This window comes from Melozone crissalis, unplaced genomic scaffold, assembly GCF_028551555.1.
Source record: "Melozone crissalis strain CALT ecotype California unplaced genomic scaffold, PUWL_Pcris_2 ptg000005l_1, whole genome shotgun sequence".
Classification (NCBI taxonomy): Eukaryota; Metazoa; Chordata; class Aves; order Passeriformes; family Passerellidae; genus Melozone; species Melozone crissalis.
In genome coordinates, this window is record NW_026535783.1 from 65212100 (window position 1) to 65238628 (window position 26529).

At 40.0% G+C, this 26529-nt stretch overlaps 1 protein-coding gene and 1 long non-coding RNA gene across 3 annotated transcripts in view; one reads left to right on the forward strand and one right to left on the reverse strand.

Moving 5' to 3' along the window:
* Positions 1 to 9449: 9449 nt before the first annotated feature.
* LOC128940530 (uncharacterized) lies at positions 9450 to 12997 on the forward strand. The gene is made up of 2 exons (XR_008483299.1): positions 9450 to 9550; positions 11836 to 12997. It is a non-coding gene; the product is annotated as an uncharacterized LOC128940530 (long non-coding RNA).
* FER (FER tyrosine kinase) overlaps positions 12098 to 26529 on the reverse strand; it is a 164513-nt gene continuing 150081 nt past the window's right edge. For both annotated transcript variants that reach the window (XM_054281976.1, XM_054281984.1), the window contains 2 exons: positions 23419 to 23541; positions 12098 to 20028 (listed from right to left, as the gene is read on the reverse strand). In XM_054281976.1, coding sequence (XP_054137951.1) covers positions 19886 to 20028; positions 23419 to 23541 — 266 coding nt within the window. In that variant the 3' untranslated portion in view covers positions 12098 to 19885. The remainder of the gene's footprint in view (positions 20029 to 23418; positions 23542 to 26529) is intronic.

A 26529-nucleotide genomic window follows, 5' to 3' on the forward strand; every position in this document is an offset into this window, starting at 1 on the left:
AAAACTTCTTTGTCTTTCAGGTACTTGTCTAAGTGCACGTGGATGTGGGAAGGAAGGAGGTTCCTGTTTGCAAGGAAAATGTTTTGCAGTAATTGGTGGGTACAGATGTGTCCTGTAGGGAGTTACATGGATAGTGACAAATCAACAGCCTTGAAAGGTCCTTGACAAATCAATGCCATGGCTTGACTGGGATCTAAGAGAAACATGTAATGTTCTTTCCAGTCTTGCAACCTGAGTCTGAAGGCTACAGAAGCCTTGAAATAACTTTCCATCATCAGCCAGGCCAATTCCAGTTACAGCGAGGGACAGTCAGAGGAACCTGGAGATAGAAGACCACTCAGCTACCAGATGCACGGTTTGAATGTTCTGCCTGATACAAAGCAGAACATTTGGTGGTGTAAATGAGCCTTCCACAACCCTCCTGACCTCAGCAGCTTCATCAGCACCAGCAGCAGTGAGAGACACTGACTAAGGCAGCCTGGCTGGGATCCCTGCTAAGGGCACTGCTTTCCCCAGAGCCAGCCTGGTGACAGCATGACTGGAGGGCCCACCCAAAACCTCCTTAATTCCTGGATGCTACCACATGTGAAGGTGGTACAAAACTCGCTAAATTCAGAAGCAATCTAACCTTAACAGCATCTTCTGGGGAAGAGTTGTGTCTTTAGCTTATAGCTTCAGGGGATGAATGCTATTTTCAGAGGGGGAACTACTCCATATTTGAACTACTCCATGTGGATTTAATAGTGTCATAGTAGTGATAGTAGAATCATGCCTTTTCTCCCCTCTGACTCTTTTGTAAAGCATCTCTGAAGCAAAGCTTACAAAGAAAGAAAAATAAAGTGCTTAGATTTGATCTTCATGATCAAGAAATTATAAATGGGCAAGACACCTAGAATACTTACAGTAAAACTTCTTCCTGGTCATGTCTGCTTTTCTGCAAGCACTTTGCTGTTCTTTGAGGCCGCATTTTACTGCAACTGATGATGGATTTCTGCGCAATCCCTACCCGCAGTTTTACGCATGAGTGAGGGGTGTGCAATGAAGGGCGATGGACGAAGCCAAGGCACCATCTGGAGAGCAGCTGCCACCTCCCTGCTCTGAGCCAGGATGGCCCTGATGGTCAGAGCTGGCTGCCCACTGCACCCACCTGCCCCAAGGGCTGGCCTCTCCCCCACAGGGAGGCTGGATAGGGGAAGGCTGAGACCCTTTCCCAGGACAGCCCTGCCTCAATTCAGTGTGTGCTTCTTGCCCAGCGGCATCACCCTTTGGCTGGACAGCGACACTGACAGCTCATGCCTGGCTTTATTAAGAGAAAAACCTACAAATTTACATGGAAGATAACGTTTCTTTATTTTTCTCAACCTATACTGTTGCACTCCCTTTTTCCCATCTGTGCTCAGTATCACTGAAGCATAGTCCTGTCATCTGAGCTTGACTTAAAATGTTAACATTTGAACAGGAAGGAATTAGAGAAGCTCTGCCTCCTGCTCACCTCTAATAATGATTTGCTCTAAAAGTATGTATGGATACATAGTAAGATGACACCTGTGGCTTGTAGGAATGGATTTCTCTCAAACAGAAATAATCAGCTGTTGCATGGCTCAGGCACTGTAGCAGAGATCAAAAGAGGAGTTTCAGGATAAACATACATATAAACTAAACAAATTGAGAGACTGAAGGGAAATCTCATTTTTTGAGAAACAGTGTCTGTGTTTTGGAAAAGAAAACTAGACAGAAATCATTGTGCTTTGAGGTCTGACCAAACTTTTCTGCTGAACTTTCATGTATTTTCTGACACTATGACAAGCAAGGAGTCAGCTGAGATGGGGAGGATTAATGGAAGCAGGTGGGACATCCACTGTAAGTTGCATGGATGATTCCAGACTTGTCCTGTTGCAGGCTTTGAGCAGGGGTGATCTTTGGGGGCCTGTGCTCTGTAACCCCACCCCACCTACTCTCAGGAAATTTAATCGCCTTCCTTTTCTGCTGGAGCAGCGACAGGGCTCACACACAGCAATGAAATGCCTTTGATACATCACCTACAGTGTAATCAATAGTGAGGAAATTCAATGTGCTCGCAGTGCCAAGGGGCAAAGTAACAGTTATGGGAAGGGAAGGAATGGTACCAGCAGTAACATCCTGGCCTCCTCTCCCCCTGGCTGTGCTTGCCCACAGGGTGACCACAGAAGAAAAATGCCTGATTGAATAATGTTTGCACAGAAACCAGCTGTGAATTCCTTGGGCAGCACAGTTAGGATGCAGTTTGTCAAGAGTGTCTTTTGTGACTGTAGCTCTAACAAGATCTCTGCTGATGTGTTTTTCATCTAGCAAAAACTACATTGCCTTTATTCGCCCTCTGTTCAAAGACCAGCTGTGAGGATTGCACTGAATTGTTGAATAATCTCTGCTAATGCATAAGTAAAACTTGCTGACTTATGTGAGAGTCCTATTTCTTACTGAAAAAACATTTCATTTTTATTAGGTAAAGTAAAAAAACCCTATTAGTAAAGACTACAACTCAATACCAGTTTAACTTTCATTTTGCTGCTCTATTTCCTCTCATAATTGTGTAAATTGGTGGCTACCTTCTTTAAAAACAAAAGTAAAAACCAAACACTCAACAACAACAACAAAGAACTAATCCTACCAGAAACCTCTCACAAAAGATTAACTAGTACTTTCAGCACAGAACTCCTGCTGATTGAGGAGGAAAAGATTTGGTGGTGGATACAGGCAGACCACTGGAGAAAAGCCCTAAATATTAACACCAGCATCAAGATGCCATCTTGAAGAGGTGATATGCAGGTCCTTATTGCAATACTCATATTTTTTCACGTTGCTGGAACATTTTCCTCTAGCTTTTACAGTAAACATTTCCTACAGAGCCACCTAAATCCTCAGACAATGGTGCATGTACCCACTATCAAATGAGTAGAGTACAACTGACCTTCTGCATGCACAGGCAGAGTAATGAGGAAATTTGACACTTAATTATGAGCTTCTTAATACAATTGGTGCAAAATGGGTCTTCTGCCTTGGAAAGCAAGGTGCCACAGGTGGGCTTTCTAACCCTCTGCCCTGCCCTCCCTACAACACAGACCAGCTGCACACATGAAAACTGAGTTTGAGAAGCAGCTCTTACCCGTGGCTCACAGTCCTGTGCATCACTCAGGTTGCCCATGCACTATAAGTTATTTACTCTATCAGCCTTTTTCCTTTATAGCTGTATTTGTGCCCAAGCTGCCTGGTTATATCCTGCTTCATCTACTTACAAAAATAAAATTTATTTTAAACTTATCTGAAAGTTGGTGGCTCTTTTTGATCCTCAGAATTTGCATAGGTAGGCAAATAAACAGGCATAGGTATGTAAAGAGTTCTTGTTCAAAAAAAACAAAAAACCCCTAAATATCTCAAACATCTGAAAATTTAGCATATTTTTTAACTTTTTTTTTTTTTTTTAGTGTGAGTAATAGCATTTACATAATCAGAGAAGAATCTGGTGACTGCCAAGTCTTTTGTTCATGACATCAGCTGCTGTCAGAGAGAATGATGAAAGAGCAGCCTTTTAAGATTTTACTGAGAAAGTATAGTGTTTCTTTTTAGGTCCTGCATAATGCTTCTTACTAGCTTTCACTGGTTTCCCCCCTAAATAATAATTAAAGACTATTGCCATCTATCCAGAATTCTTGCTAAAGGGAGTAAGAACCATACAGGAAAATATATTGTTCATAAGGATTAGTTTGTCCCTGTATTGACTATTTCTGTCCTTTTTTCTGAGGACTTGATCTCCTGTCTCCAGCTTGTGAAGTCCCAGATTTTCTGGGGAGCCATTCCCTTTGGCAGTCCTGCCACAGCCAAGACTCTGTGACATGACATGATCCAAATGGCACACAATGTGTCAGCCTCCTGTCATTTTTCCACTTGGTGTGCTGCAGTGTGCTGTTTATTCTCGAACACAACAGCAAAAGAAAAAGACTTGGAAATGTGTTTTCTGACACACAAATTGGCCTCCCCTTGGAAAACAACCTTGCTGTCAAAAGGGAGGGTGCAGATAAGTCTGCTTGCTGCACATGGAGTGTCAGTGACACTGAAGTACTATAATGCCCTCCTCAGTCCAAGATTCTGGAGCATTTCTCCAGAAATGAGCCAGAAAGAGAGAAAGAGCAGGCTCATTCCTAGTGAGGCTGTGGTAGTATTTTTGAAGCAAAGCAAGCTTCCCACATGAAGAAATATCTTCAAGGTTTAGCAACAGATTGGATCTTGTCTACAGCTGCCTTTAAAAATGTGTTTTAAGACTAATTACTTAGTAGTCACATAATGAACTTGTTTAGAATTTAGAAAGAAAGTACTTCATGACGGTTTTGTGAATTATTGATGTTAAAAAGATCAGTAGTTGATCTGAGAACAGAGGAAAAGCACAGCTGAATACTCAAAAAGCAGAATGCAGAAGTGGAGGGGCTACCTGGCTGCTCTCAGTAAAACAAGGCAAACAGGATCCAAAAATTTGCCTTGGATGTGCAGGACAGAGCTCTGGTGCCATCTGAGAGGAGCAGCTGCCAAACCCCAGTTTGGGTCCCTGCTCCTTGTCTTCACACCTAGAGCAGCAAGAGGAAGGGGAGGGATGCTCAGGCCTTTTTATCCATGCCTGGCCTGGCCACCTGGGATGGCTGCCAGTGGAGGCAGTGCTGCAGTTTAGGAACTGCTGCTAGAGCAGCTGCTGTGCTTGCTTGGGACTGCAGCTGCTGGTGTGTCAGGAGCATAAAGCTCTGTTTCCCAGCAGAGCCCTGCCAGCTTTTGGTAACAGCCAGGAGCCTTAATCACATCCTGGATGGTTGCTCGAAGGTTGGGAGACCACAGGGTGGTGTGTTATTCCATACATGTCGGATTTTGGTGCTGTCTAGATGGTCTGGGAAAAGCCCAAAGATGGCCTTGGGCCCCCGGGTTCGAAAGGACGAGAGGAAGCTTCAGATTTGTTCTCGGTCTCGGTGTTTATTAATTGCTTATCTAAAAGATTTTCTCTTGGCCTGACAGAGTTCTGCTCAGCAGTCAGCCATGGGCACACACTGAGAGCCCCTGGGGCGGCCACCTATCTTTATACCCGGAGTTACGTATACAATATTTATCATTTTTCTCCAATACCCTCTACCCTTATTAACCAGTGTTCCCCTAGTAAGGTCCAATCCCAGAGTGCCAACATCACCACAGAAAATGGAGGCCTAGAGGAAGAAGAAGGAGGAGAAGGGCACGCCCCAGTACCTCCATCTTACCTCTCTAGACCCCCCTGTACAGGGATCTTAAACCCTGTATCTCACACTCCAATTAACTTATCCCTTCACCATTCACCCCGGTGAAATCCTCCTGTCCTCATACTGATGTCATCTCCCATGTGGGATCAAAGTCCAGCCACCAGACATTTCTGGCAACATTCCAGGACTCCCGAGCCCCCCAGTTCTGAGAGACTGAGATCCCACACATACAGGGCTTCTATCCTTGGCCTTAGTGCTGGAAACAGAACTTATGTGCCAAGGTCTCCACGTGGTTTTCTTTGGTTCATATAAAGGTGTGATGCTTCAAGTCTTTAAGTTTATTGTATTCTATGCAGTGAAAAGAGGGAAGTTACCATATAAGCAGTGATGCAATGAGACCACTAGATGCTGCATTTAATTTTGCATCTCTCTATCTTCAGAAGCTTGAACTGTCAAAAAAAGTAGTCGAGAGTTAAAAGCTGAGCAGACAGAATGATTGGTGTTTTGCTTCAGTCATTAGAAAGTGCAGGGGTGGAGCAGGCCCACAGTGATGTCATGGGTATTGTGTGCTGAATTCCTGCAGCACACATGGAACACCAAGCCTAGCACCCTTCCTGTGTGCTCCCACAAGTGTACTTTTTCTCCTGTCTTATGTTGTTGCTGAATATAGTCTGCACAGCTTCCACCACTGTTGCCACAACTCACTTAAAACACCAACATGATCAGAAAAAAAAAACCAACCCCACAGATGTCTTGGAGCCAGCTCTTAGTAGTGATGACAGTTCCCTTAGTGCTGTCTTACAAGTACATCTAATAATAAGAAATGAAAATGTAAATGCCAGTGAAATCTCATGGGGCACACCCAGGAATCTCAGGAAAGACTTGGTTTTGAAAGGACATTTTCTGGGGGCTGGAGTAGGGCAACTGAAGTCAGATTTATTCAGAGACTTCTTGTCAGGAAAAAAATGTACATCTGAGTATGAATGTGCCCCTGTAAAGATGCTCTGTTTCTTACTTGCCACATTCTGCTGCTTCCCTTCCTGCTTGCTTTCTGTGCCCTGTGAGGAGCAGCAGGTCTGTCATGCCTGCCCATTTGAAGCATTGCAGTAGCCTATCTGACCTCAAACATGTGTCACTGTGCAGCTTTTGCTGGAGGCTATATAATGGATGGGTTATTCTCAATGGGAATATGAGAGTCACAAATCATTTCCACACAGAGACCCAAGAAATCACATTATAGACTTAAAGACCAGTGGAAAGTGAACAAAATGCCCTTGGGCCTGAGCAAACTTTTGTCCTGGATCACAGACATCACTAAGTTTGAGATAAATAGATGTGGCATTGGAAATTGTTTTTATGTTTCTGCAATGAAATATTTTCGTTCAATATAAAAATAAATACTTGCCATTTAGCTGAGATTATTAGTTTGTTGGGCCAGCAAAAGATAATGTCCAAGGCTGGAGCCTCAGGCTTATGGATAGCTGTCTCCAGTGAAGGATCCACAGGGTCTGGGCAGACTGACATCCATGAGCTGCTGACCTGGGTGCCTGACCATGGCCCGTGCCTGGGAGCCTCCTCCCAGCACAGCCTCTCTCTGCTGGGGCTGGCTACCACACAAAAACATTGGGTACACTAAGCAACAGCCAGGCATTAGTTTATCTTTCAACAAGTGAAACAAACAAGACTTAGTCATATCAGTTTCTGAGAGGAAAGCCAATCTTCTTAATGCAGTGTATATGCAATTCATTATTCATTTTGGTGAAACGCAGAGTGCACCTTGCTGTGCAGGCCAGCTGCTCATTTCTAAAATTGATTATGCATTCTCTAAAGCCATCTCTAGGGAGCAGCTAAATTGCATCCATTGCCACAAAAGTCTTTGATATCCTTGTGGCTGAAGAATATTATAATAACAAGGAATAAAAGAAAGATAGGCCATGTTCTGATTTTTGATGTTTGTCAGATTTTGCTTGCCTCAAAATGTTTCAGGAGAATGTGTTTCTGGCATAAAAGCTGCCCTTAACCTCACAGCAGGAGGGCCCCAAGATGCCTTAGAAATTGAAGGCTACTTTTATTGTAAAAAAAGGTAAGAATTTATCTGCTTCAAATTTTTTCCCCCATAATAATCAGGTGCTTGTTTCAGATAATAGCATATTGACTCTTTGATTTTGTTGCTTTAATCTGACTTCTCCATTATCTCTGTGAAGAGTAAAACAGAGAGAGGAAGGACCATTGCTGATGACAACACTGTATGAAAAGATCTAGCAGTTTAGTATTCACTCTATACATCAAGTAGCTGAGCATAAAACTGCCTGAACTTTGATTTTTCTGTAACTTTCTGGCACAATTTCTTTCCTGAAACTAACCCTTAATGAACTGTTCACCCTCCCCTCAATAAAACCTTGCCTATACCAGTGTAGATGAGCATCCGAATTTAAAGCAGACACTGCTTACAAGTGGATCATGAAGAAACTGCAGAAAAATTAAAAGGCTGCATGGGTTTTCCCATTTGCTAGTTTTAAATTCAGTTAAACCTTGTATTTCACAGTGATTTTGTAATTAGACGAGTTACAGCTATAAACCTAATAATCCCTGAGTGACAGACTGTGGCATATGTTGTTTATACTTTTCAAAGTCATCTATAGTCTCTGCCTTTCAGGAACTGCTTTAGGTGGTATTTTCAGCTCAGAGGAGGGACAGGGCTGTGGAAGGGTGCAGGATGCTGGAGCTGCCAAGGTCCAAGACAGCTGTTGGCATAGACACCAGTTTTTAAGGGGCAGATTGAGCCCCTTGGGGGGAATATCTGGTGCCACCTCCATGCTTAGCTAAGTGTCTCCCACACATTTCTGGATTCAGCACATCTGTGAGCCCCAAAATGGACATTTCCCCAGTTGAGTAGCTAGAGCCAGGACTGGGTCTGCAGGGAGGCAATCTACTTTGTTTCAAGGCCTTTCCCTGCAGCCCTAAAAGCCAAGGTCACAAGTGCTGGACAAGGGCTTTTCTCTCTGCTCCTCCCTGTTGTGAAAATACAGACTTCATGGGGCTGGAGGAGGTACTCTAGGGACTGATGTAAACACCTACAGGGTGCTTATGTTGCTTATTTTATTTTATCCCTCCACCCTGCCCTAGGAACAGCCCTGACCACCTGCTGCTTTAAACCAGCACATCTGCAGCTCTTTCACAAGAGACACTTTCAGACTCGAGGGGTTGGAGTGTGAAGTGTGACTGCTGCTGTGAGCTGCACCCTGAGGAGATGCATGAACACTTCCTCAGACCTAAAATTTCTCCGTGCGCTCTCTTGTGCTGGTTTGGCCAGGATAGAGATAATTTTCTTCTCAGTAGCTGTGTTTTGTATTTGTGGTGAAAACAGTGTTGATATCACAAGGATGTTTTAGTTATTGCTGAGCAGTAAAGCCCTGGGGCACTAAGGCAAGCACTTTCCTGCCTCTCATACCACCCCAGCAGCGACCAGCTGGGAGTGCAAGAGGACTCAGAAGGGCTTTTCCCATAGTTTTCCTGCTTAAATATTGTTGCTGTATTAAAACAAAAAAAAACAAACCCAAAACAAAACAATAAAAAGGAAAAAAACCTGCATCCTATCCTAAGGTTCACAGGGCTTGACAGAGCCCCAGGGCCTGGCCCACCTGAAGTATTGGAGAAAGACAGAAAGTCAAGGTATCTCTCTGAAAATCAGATGCATAGCACAAAAATGACCCCTGTTTGGGCTCAGACTTTAGACATCTGACCCTCTGGGTCCATAGCTGTGAGAGAAATGGTGCTGTCTAGCTCCTTCATATTTCAAGGTTCTCTAATTATATTTAGCAAGATCTAGGTCACTGCATTCTTTTCGTTTCAGACTCAGGGCAATAGAGTAGTGGAAAAGATTTTTGAATGCACAGGGTTGTAGGTTTAGTTGAGTGAAGGTCTTTATGACCCTTGGGGGTAAGGGCTTGGTATGTGTTTGTCTGATTTTACTGGGGCTGTGACTTCCATGTCTTAATGTTAACAGGATGGGCTTTCATAGCTACTGACTGCAGACTAAATTTCAGCAACTGGATTATCCTACTAACCGTTCTCTGTACTTTCTCTTTAGCGAATTGCACTTGGCAGTGCAAGCTTTTAAGACAGAGAGTAGAAAAACATTTCAATATACTCCAGGTGTTTCTAATGCAATCTCATTTTTTTTTTCAGCTGTCAGAGAATTAATCCATCTTGAGTTGGAAATGTCTCTTGAAGATACATGCCCATTACAGCCTGGTCAAATGGCAGCCTGTTCCTTTGAGGATTCTTTTGAAGATTCTAAGCTAGTTAGTAGCTTGGTTTTTCTCTCCCTTGACTTCTTTTTGCAGCAGATTAGGTCATTGAAAGCTACGTGAGCTTAGTTATTAGAAAAATAGAGAGAGCACAGTGCCTCATTATTCTGTATTCTCAAGACAGAGCTATTTCTTTAGTCCTGATCCATTTCTGCACACAGTTTAGCAGCAGTGCCTTTAGTGTAGTAGACCTGCAAGGAATGGAGGGTGATGGAGGAGGAGAAGAATACTGATGAAATTATATCAAAGACCTCTGTGTGTTGCAGTGTTAGTGCTATGTGCATGTGTCATTGGCTTGTGTATTTTCTGTAGTTATCTGTATCATGTCCCTTTAGGTGTAAACTGTCCAGCTGTAATCAAGACCATATCAGTGAGGTTACTGCATTTTTGCATTTTCTAATGGCTGGAACAGGAGTTCAAGGAGGATTGAACAGTAGCTGCAGTGTGTGATGAGACAATCCTTTAAAGAATTTTCATATCAGGAGCTTACCAGAAAATTCTGGCCCTGGTGAAAGTTCATACTCAGTGATCTGTAATGGCCCTTGAGCTCTACACTGAGTAAGTGCATCTTATTGCAGATTTCCTCAGACTTATTTTTAGGGGGTAGATCTACCAAAAATCTTAAATATAGCAATACTTGGCTTTTGATCTCTCTATGGTCCTCAGCTAAGTTAAGCTTCCAGAGTGTGGAGCTGGTGAAAACACAGGGATCTAGGAGAACATTTACAGAAGTCAGCAAACCTAGTGTGCCTCTAAATTGAATATGCTGAAAAAAACTCACTCCCCAAAACAACTCTCTCCATCCCTGATTTTGCACAAATTCCCCTCATCACCAGGCTGAAGGCAGGCACATTCTTCTACTTGGAGTCTTCAGACGTGAGCCTCTTCTGTGTCTCTGAGCAAGATTAATCTCTCCTTCATTTAACAAAAATGTTATTTCTGCCAAACATCAAGAGAGGATTTTAACCCAAGTATCAAAACACTTTTGCATGCACAGTATTTGGATGTAAAAGGGAGAAAAAGAACAGATCCAGCTTTGACATGCAAATGCTGGCTGTCTGGAAAAAGAACCCCAAAACAGAACTGCTACCCAGGATCAAACCTTCTGTGTCCAAATGTCCTCTGTGTGCAGTTTTGGCAGCTGCACAGTAACAGCAACATTAGGGCTCACAAGTCAGCAAGACATAAAAAGTCCCAAGTGAAGAGCTTGAACTGAAATACAAAATAAGGTGCTATGGTCACCTGGGAATTGGGGAGTATCTACCTTGGAGCATTTTCTTATTGCAGGCCATGAGGTTTGTTAGGATAAGATGTACCTGCATGGCTAAGTTTGCCATCTCAAGAATAGGGAAATGCTATGATCTGCCATTTAAAGCAGTCCTTGTGCACCAGTGTCCTTTGGGATCTTGTGAGAAGTCTTAATCAACTAAATCTTTTCAACAGCAAATCTTTTAACTGTACTTCTAAACTGGAGAAACTGTAGGACTGTTCAAAGGCCCTGATCTCCTTCAAGGCTCCTTTCTTCAGCCTCATTTCTGCTTCACTGCAGTGACACTTCAAATGAGGAAATCTATCACCACCCTGTGCGGCTCAGTGTTTGGCAGTCACAGATTTTCAAACAACATATTTCTATTATTTGGAGGCCAGGCATCACTGAGAAAAACAGATTTGGCTGCTGTAACTTCAATAACGTTTTCTAAAACAATCCTGCTAATAAAATTAGTCTCAGCAGAATTCTACCAGACCTGTGTGCAACCCCATGCTGTGCTGTCTTCTGTTCCAACACACACTGGGGAAATTCAGTGGACGAGCTTTGGACTTACACATTATCCATTCATGATTACTGGGAGATGGTGGGGAAAAACACCTCCAGGGTTTTTAATAGGGAACAACTGTATTCTATCAGAAAAAAAATTGACCCAAATCCCAGCTACCTCAGTCCCACTTAGGAACCAGAGCTGTAAATTGCCTTACATGCTACAAACTCCTTCCTCAGTCAGGCACTAATCATAGGGCTCTGCCAGTTAGCAGAGTGCTTAACACCACCACGTAAGGTGCAGGTACCCAGAATCACATCCTTCTGCCTGGTTTTGGGTCTTCAAACAAGGTGCATTTGCAGGGAGCATTAGGCAGTAGAAGAAGTTCTTCATATAGGGGTATTCATACTTTATGGTACCCACAGGATCTCAAAATGTGTTTGTATTTTTTAAGGCATAATAATGTTCTCATAACAAAGTTCTCAGCCCATTTCAACATCTCCTTTCCCTTCTGTCCTCTAGGTTACTTCTTGCTCCAATTTCTTCTGATATGCAAAAGGTAAACAAAAGTAATGCAAAACTGTGAGTGAAGATCATACAGAAAGATTATCTCCAGAAATTTCAAAAAGAATCAAATCAAATTGGGTCTCCCCCTGCTGTGTGAAACAGAGTATTTTGAATTGCGTCTGTTCCCAAAAGCAATGTTACTAGAATTGGTCTTCCACTTGATTACAGAGGCAAATGAAGAAACACAACTTGTAAATATCAAATAAAATGAGACTGCTTGATACAAATATTTTACATTTATTGGAAGAGTACAGTGAAACGGGGACTGCAGACTCATTAGTGGTAAGTGGTCCAAAGGAGAAGACAAAGGACTATTCAAAAAAGGTCTGCAGTTTACAAGAAGACTGAAAATCTCTTACATAACAGCCTAGGAAAATAAAAAGTTAGCCTTAGTTCTAAAGTGTAACTTTAAAGTATATAAAAAATTGGCAAATAAATAAAGTTAAAATGCAGATCTATTTAAAAGTATAAAGGACCGACAACTGGCAACTGTAAAACATAGTTATAATTTTCAGACTTGATTAAAAGCCAGATAAATTCACAAATGTTGTTTCTTTTTTTAAAATTTTATTTTACATGTACTTTAGGGAAGAAGGACCCATTTCCAGTGTTATGTAGTATCGATCTGTTTCACAAATATATTATTTTTAAACAACAAAGAGCATAAAAGGTGCTTTACCTGATATTGCTGGTGTGTATTTTGGCACAAAATTGAGAACTGGATACCTAAAGACATCTGCAAATGGCATCTGTGTCCACTCAAGGCTACTGGTGACAAAAGTCTGGCTTGCGATGGCAATCCAGTGTGAATTTCCCTCCTTCCCTAACACCCCTGTTCTGTCTCCAGCTGCCAACAGTTACACAAAGGAAAAGCAACACATGCAATTTTAAAATCAGCAGTCCTACAACCCCAGCCCAAGTTTCATCCCCGGAAGTCCTTTAACAGAAGGTACAAGGCAGGTGTTTAATGCTGGCTTTCACTCCTCAGTGTTTCTCTGCAGGAGTCTGCCTGCCTTGTGTGTCCTGTGTGATGAACCTGTATCATGGAGTTTTTTCCTATTACATGTTTTCAGCATTTTAGTGAAAACTAAGTGGGAAGCTTGCTAAAAAAACCAAATTAACTTGTGATTTACAGGTAATGGTACAATGAACACTGGAAACTGACATGTAAACAGACATTTCAACTGAGACTCAGTGCAAGAGCAGTTCCCTGTACACAACAATAATGCTTGTCTCCTGGAATTGCAGGGTTCAGCACTTAATAGTGGTGGGGCTGTACAATTATTTCTGTAAATAAATGTTGTATGACATAACGAATTCAAATTCCAGAAAGCAAAATGATGAAAATTAACACTGTCTGAAAGGTCTGTTTAAGAAGAAGGAAGTTCACAATAAGGCTGAGGTGGAATTAAGTAATTGCTGTTGATTGGAAGACGCTGCTCCAATCTAGCCTGACAGCAAAATGTCAAGGAGCATATTTAGCTCTTTAATTCTCCCTATGTGGAGCAGGATGTTCAGTATTGTAAACCAGACAGTAACAAATATTGTTCCTCTGATGTATCTTATGATGTGGACAATTTGTAATGTAGCTAGGGTCTGCAATTTCATTAAAAATGTGATTTGAACAATATGTTTTACCTTGATTCATGGTTACTTCCATTTTCATACAAACCCACTGCCCCAGGTTTTAAAGTTTAACATCACCACATTACTTCTTAATTAAACAACAGCAGGAGTGTATTTGGACTTTTCTGTCACCAGAATAATCTCATTTGATAAGTGAAAGGGTGCCATCTGTGATACATTGAGCCTTCAGAATTAGGAAATATTTGAGAGATGCAACAGTAAAGGTTATTACAGCAGAGCTCAGCTGGAAGTGTAAGATTGCTGCAACCCTCATTAGAGAGCAGAAAGATTCTTTGAGAATTGAGGCAACAGCTCAGAGTCAACTGGTTATGTATCAGTTATCCAAGAATTTTGCATTATTACTTGCATGTAACAGCAAAGGAATTCTTCATATGTTGAGAAAGACTGAGCTGACTGAAAAGAGTACAGCGCATCTTTTTTTTTAGTAATGGAAAGTGCTGACACATACTTTCTGTATCTGTAATGCAAAGGGAATCACTGTTCTGATTTTTGTTTTAAAAAGTCTAATTGCCTTATATTGATGAAGAGTTTCAAGGGCTGGCTTACTTACTGTATTCACAAAACTTAAGTAGTTATCTATAAACATTTCTGTTTCTAAAACTAGATGACAGATCCAAATAGTAGCAATTCAGAATTTTTCCAAGTGTTCTCTGCTCAGTGTGAATCCTAGGTTACCATACTGATTCAGAGGCTGTATTTATCAGTAAACAATAAATCAATTAAGTTGTATTTACAAGGTGTTCCACTCTGGGAGACAGAGGAAGAAAGAATCTAGTTCATGGCTCTTCTGTGTTTTCAATTCATGACCTCAGTCAACTAGATTTAAGGGTTTTATTTATCAATTTTTTCTAAATATGCCTAGAATTTTTTTGTTTGAAGAAGGCATATGGATCTGAGATCTTTAAATGCACCACCCTTCCATAGCTACAATCTCAAACACCTACAAAACAACAATTTAGCTACTGAACTAATTAGTTGTTTAGCTCACACCCCCACCCCCAAATAAACCATCTGAAACTTCTAATTTAAGTCCTGCCTAGATCATGTCTGAGAAAATGGCACTCTGAAATAGCCAATAATATACAACTACCTGAAAATAAAACAAATCTGAGTTAACACCCAAGTTCTATACTTGGACATATATTTCAGCTGAAATTTTATATCAAAGAGAAGGGGACATAATGGTAACTTAGGGTTGTTGATGGAGGTAGCATTCCCTGGGAGAGAATAGTAAATACACCTCTGAAACTTTCTGTTTTATAGAGTAGTACTAAGGCTGAAAAACAGATATTTCTTTTGCTTATTTGACAGAGAAGCGAAATCAAGGTGGATTCTAGGGTCAAAACTCTGAAAGTTTAAAGTCAGGGACTTCTAGCCCTGTTCTATATGGTACTTATTATAATGAACACAATGACTCTGATAACTGGATGTGAAAATACGCAAAAATGTTGGAGCTACAGGCAGATCTTGCTGGAATTTTCAATGAAAGAATCTTCCCTTGTTTGAAATTTCAGGTCTCAGCAAAGTAAAGCTGGTATTAATAACATACTAAAAGGCAACTCTGCAACGCATATAGGAGCTGGATATAACAGTTCAGTACCACTTTGAGGAAATAAATGGTAGTAATACTTGACTTTTCATAATGTGATGTGTGAATGGATTCTTCCATTTCAATTTGAAGCTTTCCACGTTTAAACTTTATGTGTTTATAATGGGAAGCTACCCCAGGGAATAGATACACCTAGAAAACCTTGATAGGCTCCTGAGGTTGATTCACTTTCCTAGTAAGTTGTTGCTGGTTATTAAGGACTGCTTTTTTTATTTTTTTCAGTGAATCTGCAGAAGGGGAGTGAAAGAAAACATTTTCAATAGAGCTGATATTTCAAATTGATCAGATCTCTTAAAAACTCATGGTTGTTTGGAACTTCAGGAATACTGGACTTGCCCTGTGCTTGCCATGCACCTTTTGATTACTAATTGAGGTCCTGTATTACTAATTACTAGAAGTGAAGGACTGCATGAAAACCACTCTAAGAGGAAAAAAATGCATTGCTTCATTGGTAGCCTGACTAGCCTAGGAAGGAAGCTTCCAACAATATCTGAAGTCCTTTTGTGCTTTACAAGAAGAAAACATTAATTGGCAAACTCTTCCTTTAATAGCAAACTATTTTATGCTTAGCCATAAAAATGTTACAAATCCAAGAGCACTGGCACAAACAAATATTTCTAGCGTCTAAAAAGAGGACAGCTGTTACAGAAAGTAGACTCTCTCAGCTTCTTTCTCTTTATTTAATCTTTATAATGATTTATTATTTGTGACAATCAATTATTCTCAGAACTGCTGAATACAATGTTTGATGACACTATCTACATACTAGCTTAGGTCTTCAAATATGGCACTCCCTTAAGTCTGTGAGTAGCACTGACATTTAGAGGATATGACAGCAAGAATACTGGAAACAGGGCTAGTATTTCATCACTGTTAATATTTGTGCAGCAGCACATCTGAGAAAACTGGAGGGGAGACATTTGTAAATACTTCTGAGACTTGGTTACACTGTAACCTCAGAAAAATGTGGGGGATTTTTCTTCTTTTTTGTTTTCTTTATTACCTTTACAATGAGTGCAAAAGGGGTAACAAAATAGTTATAAAGAGATAACAAATAGGTAACTTCATAGTCAAGTTTAATCATGCGCTTGTATTTAAGTAAGCATAACAGGTGGTCAAAGACATTAATGAAAAAATACTTGAGTATGAATAACCTAATATTTCCTTAACCAGTTTTCTCTTTCCTGTCAGCGTGAATGGGCTTTACCAGCTGCAGTTCTCACTGATGGCCTTCTGGTGATGCACTTCCCAATAACGATTTCCAAAAAAGTTTTAAGCAATTCTGCAAAAGGGCATATTTTTGTTAAGAAGAAATGCAATATAACTGTAGCTGATAAACAAAAAAGCTAGTTCATTGTTTTTTTACAGAACTAATGAAAATGCACTAATTTCAAAGAACTAATTTCAAAGTTAATGCCTTTGTGGGATGCTAACACTACATCACCACCCTTTGCTGAACCAAGGTTTGTTTCCAGACAAGATACTTTCCCTATTTTACTTTTCATAAAATAAAGAAGCTGAGAAAAACTTATGACTTCACTGAGGACTGGACTTGGAAGAAAATATGCACTAATTTTTGCACTAAAAACAAACTAAGGATGCACTTCTTGCTGTCAAAGCAATTTTCTTAAAACAATGAATGCAATTGCTAGGAAAAACATGAAAATAAGAGAAAACGTGTTGAAATCCCTCTCACATTACAAGCTGAGGATAACAGTATTTAGAGTTTCCTACGTTTAACAATATAAAATAATTCAGGATTCTCTCGGGGTCCCTCTGGTTGTGACAATGCCAGTGTAACAACCTAACCTGAAATCCATGCTTGCCAAAGAGGCTGAAGCTTAACTTCTTTGTAAATTCTCTTTTTAACTTCCCTAAACACAGTACATGAGCCAAATGACCTGGCTAACCTGGTAAGATTAACCTGGCAAGATTAAGTCATCAAGAGGCCATGTTGAGAAGATATTGCAGCTTTGCTTCTTTAGTGCCATGTCTTTCTTTTAAATTTCATGGCATGGCAGGCTTGGTTGTGAATGCTCCTGTGAGAAGCCTACAGTAGCTAGAGGTATGGAGTCCACTTCCTTAATTGAATAGTTTCAACACTTACAAGTCAGGCATGATAAATAAATTCTGTCACAAACTGTTAAATGAATGCTACAAAAAGTTTAAATAATTGAAAAGACATGTACCTGTGTTGAAATTTATTCTATACTTACAAAGCCATTCTGGTGTTCTCCCAAAGTATTACTAGTTTTGAACTGAACTGGTGCCTACTTCAGTAACAGTAACAAATTTTTCCAATGCTGTAGAAATTCCCTGTTTTAAAAAGACTTCAAATTTAAACAGAAGTGTGATATATATGTATGGAAGTTAACAATTCCAGAATAAAATGTTAGTACTGTTTTTATCCTTCTATGAGAGTCAGGATGGTGACTGGTTAATTTATGACAAATAAAACAGTATTTTATTTTAACTGAATGAAGCAGTATTTCTTGCTGTCAGGAGGGCATATTGCAAAGAAACAGTCCATCTCTCTAATAAAAGAATATTAACTCTCCAGAAAAGCTATGAATGCTGACACTGTCATCCTTACTTGCAGACTTCAGGGATGCATATGTAAGGAAACGCTGTTGGATGGATTTTCCCAAGTCATTGTGAAACATCTCTTAGATCTTAGTACACTTGCACTTGCATTAGCATACTAGCAAATTAAGGCACAGACTCTGTGTACTACTTAGAAGCATACAAGCTAACAAGAACGTTTCCTATAGCTCTTGAAAAATATCTCTGGGCTACTTGAAGTACAGAACTAAGTAAATATATCCAGTACACTTACAATGAAGTTTTAATTTATGCCACCAAGTTTTCCAAGCACTACACTTTAATGGGTATGTGTATATAAATGCTTCCTTATCTCCAAGAAAAAAAAAATCACTTAACAAAATGCAAGAAGCACTTACCATTCCTTACAGCTGGATACTGACAGTACCACCTCAAATGCAGGTGATGTGATCCCACACAACCATTCACTGTTGTAGCTGGACACTAATTCCTATGTAACAGACAAATTCTTCTAGCCTACACATATTTTGGTCACATATAGCCCTAAACCACCACTCAGCACTACTGTAAATATACTTTAGAGAGCAAAAGATGATGTGGACAATAGAAAAGCCACCCTAACAGAAATAAAAATGTAATGTAGCCACTGACTTCACTACATCTCATTCCCACTGTAACACTAAAATATAAGGCTAATTAACATTCCAGATGCTGTGTTACTTACAATCCCTGTTTCTTACTTGCATTAGCAGCAACTAGTATCCCTTGATCTGAATATTTCAGTAAATTCCTAGAAGTATTTTAAGCACCTTAATGCTGGAATTCAGACAGGGATACAGTAACTTGTTCCTATTTTTATTCAGAGCCCTAGAAAACAATTCCAGCTGCAAAGAGGACCCAGAGTCAAAGTAACAAATGGTGCACTTCCTCCCTCCACTATCTAGTAAGGTTTTATTCTTTCTGGCTTTTTTTTTAATATATATTTTATATGTATATATATATACAAACACAAGGTTTATATTCTTGGTGCATTTAAACCTTGTTTATCCCCAGTCTTTTGATATTTGATTGCAATAATGTAAGAAAAATAGAAGGTTAGTATTTCTACTCTGCTGTTCCCTGTCAGAGGCTTTAAACACACTTCTTTCCTTTTGGTTGTTTGCACAACTTCCTCATGCCATACAGAAGTAGTATTTTCCTTTGGACACTATGCATGAAATGTTCTTTTGTTCAGAATAAACTTTTGCATGCTCCAGCTGCATTCTGAGAATTTCTACCAATTTAAGGGAAAAAATCAGGGTCAAAAGCAAATCTAGCAGCATATTTTTTTAGTGCCTCTAAGATCAATTATATTTGTCATCTGCTGCTATCATTAATAAACCTCTTTTTCTTGGCCTAGTACTTTCATATATTTTTTGGAAGGCAGATAGTTTGCAGTATTTCTTAACATGTGCTAAGAAATATACTTTATATTGGTCTTTTTTTTCTAAAATAAACATAGGTCACCATAAAAGAAACATGCTACTGAATTCTGATGGCACTGAAGGAGAAAAAAGGCATTATTTAAATAGACCACATAAAAAGTCAGAAGTATTTCTACTGTATGGTAACAAATGCACAAGTAATTCAACTACCAAAAATTCTGGATTTTTCCATTTGGTAAGCATGTTTGCATCCAGAATCTAACCCAGCTTCATGCTTCAAACCAAGTGTAACCTAAATATATTAGATGTAGAAAGAATTAAAAAAAAAAGCTTCTAGTTGAAATACTTGTCAAAACTGTCTTGAGTTTTAAGGCCAACATGTATGACAATCCCCACATTAATATGCTGACATACAGGACAGGGATAGCAGAGTGGGAGCACAGCTTAAAGTAGAATACTTCTGAAAATGTCACTAGCAGTTATTTGCTGTAAAACAGAAAAAAGTCCCTTAAATTTATAGTATGTGCTTTCCTATGTACATGTAACCTAAATTACAGTACTACTGTGACTGGACATATAGCATTTCGCAGTATATATCTTTAATGCAGGTGTAGGCACCATTCAAGATGGTACACCAGTTAATTTCAAAGTAATCCTAGAAGAATATTGCAAATAATGCTATATAAATGCATAGTGTTTGAGGGAAACAATTACTTCACTGGAAAATATAGTCCCAGACATTGAGTTTGGCACTTCTTCATCACTATGTTACTTTCTTTTTGATTGAAGACAGCTCTTTCTGAATCTCACTGAATTTTGGCCGGTTTTCTGGCTTGTAGTCCCAGCATCTCTGCATTATTTTATATATTTCTTCTGGACATTTTTGTGGTGCAGACATTCGGTAGCCTGTTACACAGAAAAAGTGGAGAAAACTTTTAGTACTGAAAACAGATGCTTATCGACAAATCTAAAAAGATAAGAGCAAAGTTCAAATATATTATACAGACCTTCAAGGCAATATGAGGAATATCTTAAATACGTATCCTATACATGACAGATAATTATGAAACTAATTAAAATTCAGTACCAGTGACATTCAAGTTGTGATGCTGCCCATCCCTAATAGCAGCAACTCACACAGATTTCTTTCTTGTATCTTAGGAAGCAGCTACCCTCTGCTTCCTTGTATTCAGTTGTATTTCCTTACTTCAAAGCAGTGAGGAAACTGATAATAAAAATGAGGATGTGAGTAAATGTATTTGCCCTTATTGAAGATGTATTCACTTTTATTCTCACATTTCTTCCCTTTTTTGTCTCCTTAAGGAAGTTCTTCCCCACCTGCACTTTAGTAATTAATTTTTCCTCCCTCTGTTTTCTTGACTTTTGGACCTTTCCATCTTATCTCAAATCTCTTTCTCTTCTGGTTTGCTTAAACAGGCAGTGGCTTCCACACTTCTCTGCTGCCATCAGCCAAGGAGTTCTCTGACTTGACAATGAGCAGGAGAATGGACAATCAGTAAAGTAAATTAGCAGCTAATCATTCAAAAGTCGCAGGTAAGTGGCTATTCAGGCATATCATCAATAGCCTGGACCAGAGAGGTGTACTCACAGCAGTGAAGACAATTTCTCAATGAGTAGGAAGTTGGGAAAAATGCCAGGAGGATTGTATGTATGGACAAGGAGCTCCTGGACAAAATCAAACACAAAATCAGGTAATGGCAGGAATACCAAAATACTGCCTAAGCCTCCAGGGACGAAGCTAAGAAAGACAAAGCCCAGAAGGGCTTGAATCTGGCCAGGCATGTCAAAAACAACAAGCAGAGCTCCTCTCACTATGCAGAGGACAAAAGGCTTGAAAAAATGTGCGCCCACTGCTGAATGACGCACTGATCAACTCAGCAACACAGGACAGGGACAAGCTGAGGTACTGAACACTTTCTTCATCTCAGCCTCTACTAGCAAGACCAGCCTCCAGGAATCCCAAACTCCAGGGATCAGTGACAAAGGCTGGAACAAGAAAGATGTACCCTTGATGGAAGAGGACCTGATCAGAGAATACTTAAGCACACCAGATTTGGTAAAGTCCAGGGGCTCTGATGCACCCCTGAGTGCTGAGAGAATGGCCTGATGTCACTGCACATCATTCCAAATCATCTTTCATACATCGCTCCAACTACAGGGAGGAGTACCTGAAGACAGAAGTAAAGCAAATGCCACTCCTATCTTCAAGTCAGAGCACCCAAGGAACTGCATCACATTGATCCCAGAAGGTGACGGAGCACCTAATGCTGGAAGCAATTTCCAGGCAGTACAGGGAAGTCATCAGGAGTAAGCATGCAGAAAGTCAGCATGGATTCACTAAGAGCATGTCATGCTTGACCAGTGTGAGAAACGTCTTCGATGAGATGAGTGGCCTGATACGTGAGCAGATTTCACTGTAAAATTCCACAAAGACACCTTTGAATTTATGGGCTAGAGACAGGACAGGGAGGTGGATTGAAAACAGGCTGAACAGTGAGCCTTGAAGGGAGGTGATGAGTGGTTTGAAGTCTGAGTGGAGCTCCAGGGTCCAGTCCTGTGTCGCACCTCCACTGAAGCTGGGGGTGAGGGGCAGGCGCCCCCTCAGCGATGGTGACACAGCAGTGTCCCCCTTGCAGGTGGCACCGAGCCGTGAGGGGGTCTGATACACTACAGGGTGGTGGTGCTGTCCACAGGGACAGGCTGGAGAAAGGCAGGAGGTTAGGGCCAGGAGCCCCTGGAGAAAGGGGCTGACAGGAGCCTCAAGAATGGGAAGAAGAGCCAAGTGCTGCAGCTGGGAACAGCCCCAGGCACCAGCACGGGCAGGGAATGCCCCGTGGGAAGCGGTTTGTCAGGAAAGGCCTTGGGGTTCCTGCTGGACACCAGCATGAGCTCTTCCAGCAAAGAATGCTAATGGCACACTGGGCTGCACTAGAGGGAGCACTGAAGCAGGTTGAGAGAAATCATCTGCCCAACCTGTTCAGTACTGGCTGAGGCCGCATCTGGAGTTCTGGGTCCAGTACTGGGCTCCCCAGTACAAGGCAGAGACAGGCACAATGGAGAGAATCTCATGAAGGATCACCAAGGTGATGAAGGCACTGAAACATCTCTCTCTCCTATGAGGAAATGCTGAGTGAGCTGGAGCAGCTCATCCTGGAGAGGAGAAAGCTCAGGGGATCTCAGCAATGTATATGAACACCTGCAGGGAGGGTGCAAAGAAGGTGGGGAGAGGCTCTTTCCATGCTCAGTGACAGGACATGGAGGTGATGAGCACACACTGAAACATGGGAAATTCCTCCTGAGCATCAAGAAACACTCTTTTCCCTGTGAGGGCGACTGAGTACAGGTTGTCCAAAGACAATCACATTCACAGAGATATGCAAAAGTCATCTGGATGTGATCCGGCTGAGCTGGGTGGTTGGACCAGACAACATTCAGAGCTCCCTCCACACCTCAGCCATTCTTTGAGTCTGTGATTCCACAAATTATCAGACAAATATGGCTCAGGCTCCAGGATTTGATTTGGCCTTTAAGGAAAAACTTTATTATCACCTACAGTGCTTATAAAACTATAACAAACACTGACAATGTGTGTAAATCAGCAAACCAGAGTTTTTTTGTTTGCCATTTGTTTTTGTTTTAAATAATTTGGAAGTTTTACTAGCTTAGAACATATTTATAAATTTTACAGTAGTATTATGCAAGGAAGGAACACTTCTGAAATGCCACTAAAGACAATGAAAATAAATCAAACTCCTGAACTCCTACTCAGAGTTATTTGCTATTTTAACCTTTTGATTATTTAGTAAAAGAGAAATGCAGCTTGCAATGCTCAACTAGCTTACCATTCTCCACCATAATTGTTAAATCTTTCTGTGAAATTATTTAATAAAGAAGATGGAATGATAGAGATATTTTTCTGGCAGTTTAGAATATTTATACCTGCATTAGCATAATCTTAAATAATTCATTCTGTTCAAGCTTCTGCTTTGCACAGCAGTAAATCCCTCCTTTCCATCTCACCTGTTAGTTCTGCAATAATGAAAGTCAGCATGCTGTAAGTCTTCCAACATTTAAGTTACTGGTCAGTGTATTCCTTTTTTTCCAAAAGGCCTATATACATCACCCTACCCCTCCCAGAGAGCTAGTCAGCAGTTTAGGAAACCTCATACTGTTTTTGCTAAAGTTGCTACAAAACTTGTATGTTATTTCTTGGCTATTTTACGCTGAATCCTTACCATTTATCCATCATTTGTTTCACTTTCAAGGAATAATTACCTTTCTCAACTTGTTCTCGTGCTTGTTGGTTGGTCATTCCAGGGTATGGGCACACTCCTAAACTGAAGGTCTCCCACAGAAGGATTCCAAAGCTCCATACATCACTCTCAGATGTGTATCTCCCTAAAAAAAGGAAAGCAAACCTTGAATTTAACATACAGAGAAATTGGTATTTCAGATAATTATGGCCCAAATTTCCTGTAAAGGTAAAAGTGTTACACTGGCAATCTTCAGGCAAAACAAAGCTGTAGCTACTAATAAAACATTCTACAGATTTCACAGTCTCCAGTATTTCAAAGAATGAACAAATTATATTAAAGAAAAAACTCTGGAATAACATAAGCTAACTTTAAGTTCTACACAATATACAACTCCAGTTTGTCAAGCAAGTTAAGAATTTCTTTCCTTCCTAATGTACAAAAATATTTTTCTTTTAATATAAAAGGACAAAAAAAAGTCAGAGTTTTCCTACTCATTTACAACTGCTTTCAATTCCAAATATTCTTTAAAAAGTTACCTTTTCTAGTTCTCCATTTTAGCATGGCGGTGTTTATTCTGAGAGGAGCTACCACCAAGACTGTTTCTAAGCGTGAAGAGGGCCTGATTCTTATGCTTTGAGAAACTGATCTCTGAAAATCAGAGTAAGGCTGGATGCTGCAAAACTGACACACCCAATGAGTTTAAGGAAAAAAAAAATCAAGCCTTCTGGTTCAATTGCCTCCAATTATGCTTCAGAGATAGCAAAACAGATAATTAATAGATAACTGAATTCCAAGCCTCTTTGTGGAATTGTAGCTTTCTATTACAGGGAGACATTTTGGAGGAGATATTTCTATTGTCCCTGATGGATTCTCATTAGAAAATTAAGACTCCCAGCCTTTTGCAGCAGAATCAGTGAAAATGTTACCTTAAAAATCCATTTTCAACATCACTTTCAACATTTTTCATGACTATTCTTCTTTGTTGTGTACTATTACTTTGTATTTACATATCTTTACTCTTAAAAACAACACTTGTGAATGTATTGCTTGTTTATCTCTAATCATCAAACAAGCCAAACTAAACCACTTCTGACTAGGAAAAAAATGAAAATACATGTAAATTACAGTGACAGTTGATGACAGTGACAACTTCTGACGTCAGAAATCTCAGTTTACTCTTAGACTAAATGTCACTTCAAGCTGTGCTATGTTAGCTTGTGTGCCTCATGGCTGGCAATTATGGATATTCACTATGCTCTTTGGAGTAAGATTAGTTTTCTTGTCTGTGTATCAACTTCCCACAGTTGGGCATCCAGTAATTTAACACTTTTCACTGAAAGCATTCAGCAAATACAAGATAGGTGATTAGCTGGTTTTTAGGCTTTTTTAACAGAAAGTACAAGTTCTGTACACTTAATTATATTTTATGCTATTACATTATCTGAGGGGAAAAAAAGAAGATCTGTTTAGGAAAAAACCCCAAGTCCTCCCCACATTACTACTAACATCACAAATAACTCAAAATATTTTAGGGAGAAAACATACATATTAAATGTATTTTAGTTTTCAAAGATCAGGAAGCAAAAATACCCCATAATCATCCTAAATATGTGCCAATTTTGGTGGGGTAGGATTAATTCTATTCACAGTGCCAGGTACAGGGCTCTGTTTTTATTTGTGCTGAACTCAGGGTTGATAACTCAGTGATGGTTTTGTTGAGCCAAGGCCTTCCCTGCTTTTCCCACTGCCATGCTGGTGAGGAAGCTGGGGGTCCTTGGGAGGGAGCACAGCCAGGACAGGTGATCCCAAACACACCAAAGGAAGATTCCAGACCATGTGACATCAGGATCAGTGTATGAAGTGGGGGGACCAAGGAGGAAAGGGGAGCTGTTTGGAGTGATGGGGTTTGCCTTCCCAATAATGGTGTAGAATGGCTCTGAACAGCACCCACAGAACCAAAGCTTCCATTTCTCAAAAACTCCAGTGGCATCTGGATTTTGCTTCTAACTTCTGACACAATTTGTGTCAGAACCACAACATTTGCCCTAGCCTGGTTTCTAGCCTTCACAACTTGTGGGTTTTTTTTTAAATTAACATACTTTAGTGACCACTCTTAAATTTGTCATACACAGTGACTTCAGCAAAGACAAAAAAAAAGAACTTTTTTGTAGCTTCTTAACCACATTGGCATTCATGTAATGGCCAAATGATCATATTTCTCATTTTCCTCCAACCTTTGAATCTTGATATTCAGGACTGACCTGGCCAGTGGTTACCAACTAGCTTTGAAATACCGAAGATTTAATTTTATTTCATTTTGATATCTTAAAAACCACCAATCATACCTACACAATTCAATGCAATTATTACAACCTTATTATTAAAATGGAAAACAATAAAACATAATCCAGTAAGTTTTACTAGTATCTTTCAAGGGACTGGAAAAATCTATCCTTCAAAAACCCACAGAAATCTTCCATGACATTTTGAAAGTTGAATACTGACTGCTGAACATATCAACATGTTTGAGAGAGCTTATTTCCCAAACATTACAGACAATGACCTATAGCTGCTGGAATATGTATGTGCTTTAAGAAACACAAAGTAAGTTGAAGTTAATCAACAATCCCCTCTTCTCCTGTACTGTGCAGAAAAAACAGACTCAGCAGTACAAAGTGAAGGTGTGGTCACAAGAGCCTGTTTCCTGCTAAATGCAGTCAACTGGACCACAAATGGTTATAAAGATACGTTTTCATAATACATCAAAAACACCATATGTATTTCCAAAATAACAAAAAGAAAAACTCAAACCACCTTTTATAGTCGATCAAACACCCAAAAGAGCAAAGCATTCACCAGTGAATGTTGGCAACACTAACACCTCTTCCAGTAACTGGTAATATAGGATCAATTACTAAACTGAATTTACTGTCAGCCTTTTAAAGGGAAGATCTGCATTACTGTGTTATGTCATCAATTGCTGCAAAAGTGCTAATGAGAGGAAGCATTCTGCTATCAATCATAATTCAGAAACTTATGATTTCCAATGCATGATTTCTGAAAAAAAGGCTAAATTTAAGAGATGGTAGAAATATTTATAGACATTTCAGATGAAGAATTCAAAAATATT